This window comes from Manihot esculenta, chromosome 5 (assembly GCF_001659605.2).
Source record: "Manihot esculenta cultivar AM560-2 chromosome 5, M.esculenta_v8, whole genome shotgun sequence".
In the NCBI taxonomy this organism is placed as follows: Eukaryota; Viridiplantae; Streptophyta; class Magnoliopsida; order Malpighiales; family Euphorbiaceae; genus Manihot; species Manihot esculenta.
In genome coordinates this window covers 21,725,865-21,731,500 of record NC_035165.2, presented here as the reverse complement: position 1 = coordinate 21,731,500, position 5,636 = coordinate 21,725,865, and the positions used below count along the sequence as shown (strand labels likewise).

The window sequence follows — 5,636 nt, the reverse complement described above, 5'->3', positions numbered from 1 at the left end:
TTAGTGTGGGTCATCTCTCTGTATTCCTTAATTTTAACCTGTTATTATTATTTGGAATTTACTTGTATCAATTCCTTATTGGTCCAGCATTGTTTTTCTTGCTTCTTAGGAGGATTTGTTGTTTACTGGCAGAGAAAAGGTATTTTCTTGGTTGTTTGTACAGTTCTCCCCTTCTCTGATCCTACTGCCAGATATCACTTTACTGACTACTTGTTCACCAGTTATTCGTTCCTATTCCTAGCTGATTATGAAGCCGGTGATGTACACAGCTTTGAAGCCTTGCTGCTTCTCCTTCTTGTCTTTTAACTTGGGTGGGAGAGGTTGAGGCTTCAAAGCTTTTGACCAAGGTAATATGTTAATACCATTTTGGGTCTTGAATTAAATGTGGGCTCATCCTGTTCTTTTTTTCACTTCTCTTTCTATTGTCTATTCTTTTGGGCTAAGTGAACTAGCTTCAGGAGATTTCCTGTGACACAGCAGGAATAGAAGATGCCTGAAGCAAATTGCCGGTCTCCCTATTCTTCTTGTCCTCTTTCTCCACACCTCAATTCCCCGAGGTAAGCTTGTCCAGACACTGCATTTTTGTTCCATATTCAATGAGAAGAAACTCCCTTTTTGATTCTCCTGCCTCACTTGCAGTGCACTAGACAATGAAATGTTCAATAATGTTCTGAATATGTCTCCTAAGCTAGCTGCTTATCCGGACTCTGTAAGTGCCTCAATTTATGCTTGCTCAGAGAACATAATCGCCCTCGTCGAATGATATTCTTCTCATTTCATTTACTCTTCATTAATATCATAGCATTGCTCAATCTAAATGATCATCCTCATGGGTTTAGTATCTCTCAGAAGCAACTTCTTAAATATGCTTTTCATTTCAAAGTCGTTTCTTTCCACCATCTTTCAAGTGTGAGAGCTATTCTCCTTCTATGGCTCTCTATATGGAATGATAGAGTTTATCCAGTAATTTAGAATAATCTAGATAGGGTAAATGCTGTAAGGATCTTACATAAACTCGTGACCTTTAGAACCTGATTTCTCACTTAAAGATGAAATTTCTTTAACACAAGGAAAACGATTTTTCTCTTTATCACGTGCAGTGAAAACACTTTATTCATAGATTTATTCAGAGATATTTTTTCTTAGAAAAGGTCACTCTCTTTCTTCCTCGTCCCATTTTACGGAGATCTTGTATCATATCTAGCATCCATATTTCCTTTACTGAGATTCATCTATTGCTGTGGTCTTTTCATCCTCTGCTAAATCTGTGCCTCATTTTTCATTTTTCTGACCAACCTTAACATTTGTTAAATCCAGGTATGGACATATATCTCCAGGTATTGGTATATATTCGAAATAAGGCTGTCTCACAATATACTTTTGAGAGTGATTTTAATGTGCTTACCTTGTTTCCCAATACTAGATAATTTGTCATCCATCATCGCAAAAGCTTCTGAGTTCAATTATCTTCAATTATCTTATGGTTCTGTTGATTCAATTATCTTCTTTATGTTTTGATGCAGATTGTGAAGTCAGAGAACATGCTTTCATCCGAGGCTTCCCTTAAATGGAACTCTGAGAATACAGTTGGTTGTACCTCCCTCGTGTCTACTTCGAGTAGGGGCAATCCGACTCTGAAGGTTTAATACTGTATACTAGTGTGTTGACAATTTAGATGAACAAATGATTACGGATAATTGGTAAAACTTCATATGCATCTGTCACATATGGCTATCTAAGTAGATAGAGGGGCTGTGTTCGTAATTTGTCATCAGGCAAACCAGACACAGATATACCATTTGAAGGAAAAAGAAAACTGAAATGATTTGCTACCATTTTTATTGATCATGTATAACATTTTGATTAACCATGTTGCTTCCCCTTGCACTTTCCCCTTTTTATTCAGTTTTTTTTTTATACAATGTTTGACCTCTTGGCTATCTAATGTAGTCTTCTGATGCATTGAGGAGGGAGATTGCCACACTTGAGGCTGAGATATCGCATTTGGAGCGACATCTTCTGCAACTTTACCGGACAGCTTTTGAAGAGCGACCATCTGCCACATCAAATGTCCCTAAAAACCATTTTAATTTAAGACCACAAATAGAGAGTAGCAATTTAGTTTATCATGATCAAACTTCTCCTGCACATGGCTGGGCTAGTTCAGATGATCAGAGTTGCACCGATAGTGTACACATGACATCAACAAGGGTAAGAATGCATGATTACCGAGCTTTCTCTAATACAACAGGATTAGCTATTCATGCTTACATGTGTTGGTGCACTTGCTGCTCTTTATAATAAGCTGTTGGCTTTTTATATGTCATAACTTAAGATGTGATCAGATTGCAATGTCTATGATGTATTTGCAGGACCAGAAGAATGCTTACTCTGGTCGTCGCAGCCTTGCAGATCATCTTGGTGCTTCTTGCTTACTCGACAGCCTTAATACTCCAGATAGACTCTCTGAAGATATATTGAAATGCATATCCTCTATTTACTGCAGACTTGCCAACCCCACTCATAGTCATGGGGGTTTGTTATCTTCTCCTCCTTCATCTTTATCATCCTCAAGTATATTCTCTTCCCGCAATCCCTGTGATAATTGGAGTCCACAATACAGTGAGGACAATATAGTGCATCATCAAGGGTTGAAGCAAGATGTTGGACCTTATGCTGCAATGATGGAAGTTTTGAAGATATGCTTAGATGATGATAGTTTCAATTATGCTGCTGTAATGCTGAAAAATTTCAGGTGGTTCAACCTAGCTATCATGTTGTGCATGTTGCATCTTTGACTGCACTAGTTTTATGGCAGCATAAAATTCTGATTTCTATTCCCATCCGTCCAATGGTCAGAAAGAGGTATTATCCTAGGATACAGTTAACAGATGGCATCCATCTTCAGGGGTGTCCAACCCTTACCATTAGCCAAAAAGGAGTGGAAAAAATTGCCAAGTGCTGATCCCTTCTTGAAAAATGAAAACTTGTTTGGCTTTCCATAATTTCTTATTCATTTGATAGCTGTACAGGTTGTTGGTTCGAAATCTTGAGAAGGTGGATCCAAGGAAGATGAAGCGTGAAGAGAAGCTTGCTTTCTGGATTAATATTCATAATGCATTGGTCATGCATGTATGTATTCCTACAGAAATTTGAAGCTGCTTTAACTCTGGCTAACAATAAGACTTTATAACCAAAAGTAGAACCCTGTAGAAATGGCTCATAAGGAAACTGATGTTCCGGGAAATTCTTATATAAGAATTACTTCAATACCAACCCTTTCACATGGTTTTAAATTTTCTTTTGCATAATATGATATAAGTCGTAAGATGGAGAGAAGTTAATAATTTTCCAGGCTAGATTTTCAGTAGCATAGATTATTGATTCACCTGCTTTGTACCATGTGACTTGTGAGCCTTGATTTACCCTGCAAGGTTACTTCACTTTGAACTTAAACTTAATATTGTTCTAAATGCATGGTAATGGTGCTTATGTGATTTTCTTGGCAGGCATATTTAGCATATGGAAATCATAATCGTGTAAAAAGTGCCTCTATTTTGAAGGTGAAGAATCTATCCTAGATATCCAATTGTTTATCATAAAATCTTGTCCTTTGGTTTTCATTGTGATTCTCATAAATCAGGCGGCATATAATATTGGTGGACACTGTGTAAATGCCTGTGTAATACAGAACTCCATTCTTGGAATTCGGTCACACTATTCAGAACGGGTATGCCTTGTCTTTTAAAATTCCCATTTCACATGTATAATCACTATGGGTGCTCATAAACATGATTAAGGAGTGAATTTGTTTTGTGGTGGATATATAATTTTTCACTTTTTTTTTGTGGTGGATGTATAACTTTTCATTTATACCCCTTTTGTCCCATTTCTCATCATGAGAAGTCTTTAGAAGTGATTGAATTTATGAATATTTCAAGCTTCAGATGGGCTTGCTTATATTCTGGGTGCTTTAGCGTCCTTAAGTTCAAAAGAGGTTGCAAGATAGGATTAGCCTTGTTTTGAAGAATTTAGTAAGATGTAGAGATGCAGGGAGTCTTAATAAGTGTTGTTGGTGGGATTACATCCTCTCTGTTAGACAGAAGTAGGCAAGGCCTCTTGTGCTGAACTTAATTCGCATGTTTTGTTTAACCGCTTATGCACATAAACTGTAGCAATGCAACCTCTAGTAGGCAACCAAGCAAGGCTGTAGTTTCTTGGCCACTGCTTTTGGTGTGTTATGATTAATGAATTGTCTTCGAGCATAAATTATTGTTAAGTGGTTGCATACATGCTGAAATGATAGGCAGCCCTTCTTTTCACGAAAGGTTTTGCATTCGTTTTGGAAGAGGGTCACCCTTAATAAGTGCTACACCAAAAATCAAGATTAAAGTATTGAACAAAGGATGTACTGAGCTGTCTGCACTTGACAATCAAATGGTGCATTTGTGATTAAGGAATTTGATTGATATGATGTTTAATCAAGGAAACCTGGTCATTTTGTTGAAGACATCATGGCAGTAGATTTTATAAAATAAATACCTAATCATGCCTATTCTATGTAAAGCAAGACATTATTATTCTTCTTCCCAAATAATTTCATTTTCTTACTGCCTCTTTTAACTTGCTATTTATGCAGTGGCTACAAACACTGTTTTCTCCAGGAAGGAAATCTAAGACAGGAAGCTCTAGTCATGCCTATGCTCTAGAATACCCAGAGCCACTTGTTCATTTTGCGCTCTGTTCAGGCGCATATTCTGACCCTGCAGTGAGAACATTTCTCCCTAAATGAGCAAAAGAATTTAATCAATCTTCCTAAATGTTAATTAGTTTTGAAGTAAATTTTCAGTTTGTTTGCTGTAGTCCTCTGTTTGAATTGGATATATTTTTTTGAGTTCAGGTTCGAGTTTACACAGCAAAGAATATCTTTCAAGAATTGAAGCTTGCTAAAGCAGAATTCATCCAAACTAGTGTCCATATTCATAAGGAGGCAAAGATCTTCCTGCCAAAAATACTTTGTTACTTTGCGAAGGACACGTCAATAGATATGTATGCGCTGTTGAAGTCAATAAGTGGGTGTCTCACTGAAGCGCAACGGAGAGCTGTGAGTAAATGCATGAAGAGAAAGGTGGACAAGCACATCCATTGGATACCACAGAGTTCAACCTTTCGGTATGTCATCCGTGGGGAATTTGCCAAAGGGGGATAAATTGTGTGATCTGCCCCATCTATTTATTCTAATACAATCTTTTTCAAGCATAATAAGGTTCAAATGTTAAGCTGTACAAAAGTAATGGAGTGATTTTGAGTATCTTAAAGGAAATGTGAAATTAAGAACAATTTGTTTGCGGATGTATATGTTGTAATGTAATGTAATGTACGAATTGTCTGAAAGGATAATGCATAAAAGATTACATGTGTTGAGTAGATATTTCTCCTCAAGGATTGATACCTTTGCACTGGAGACGCAGTTGGCAATTATTTGCAAGTTTTGAATTGATAATTTTCCTGTGTTGTACGGAAGGAGTGAAGTGGCAGAAGAAAAGAGAGAAACGGACAGCAGATTTTCCCTCTTTATAAATGCACAGGTATGTCTCACTCCCCATAAATAAGGGCCTGCCTTGCCTTCGTTTGCT

General features: G+C 37.2%; 1 protein-coding gene across 9 annotated transcripts; it reads left to right on the top strand.

Moving 5' to 3' along the window:
• Positions 1-5,429, top strand: LOC110616290. Of its 9 annotated transcripts, none has more exons than XM_043956977.1 (12): positions 1-139; positions 222-347; positions 462-557; positions 640-709; positions 1,524-1,640; positions 1,951-2,211; positions 2,373-2,755; positions 3,033-3,132; positions 3,510-3,563; positions 3,644-3,730; positions 4,640-4,768; positions 4,901-5,429. In XM_043956977.1, exons 3-12 carry the CDS (start codon positions 490-492, stop codon positions 5,207-5,209), a joined length of 1,578 nt encoding a protein of 525 aa, XP_043812912.1. In that variant the 5' UTR covers positions 1-139; positions 222-347; positions 462-489; the 3' UTR covers positions 5,210-5,429. The 9 variants fall into 9 exon arrangements, with proteins under 9 accessions (XP_043812912.1, XP_043812911.1, XP_043812913.1 ...); XM_043956976.1 differs by having other exon boundaries at positions 445-557; XM_021758671.1 differs by having other exon boundaries at positions 76-347; positions 481-557.
• The last annotated feature ends 207 nt before the right edge of the window (positions 5,430-5,636 follow it).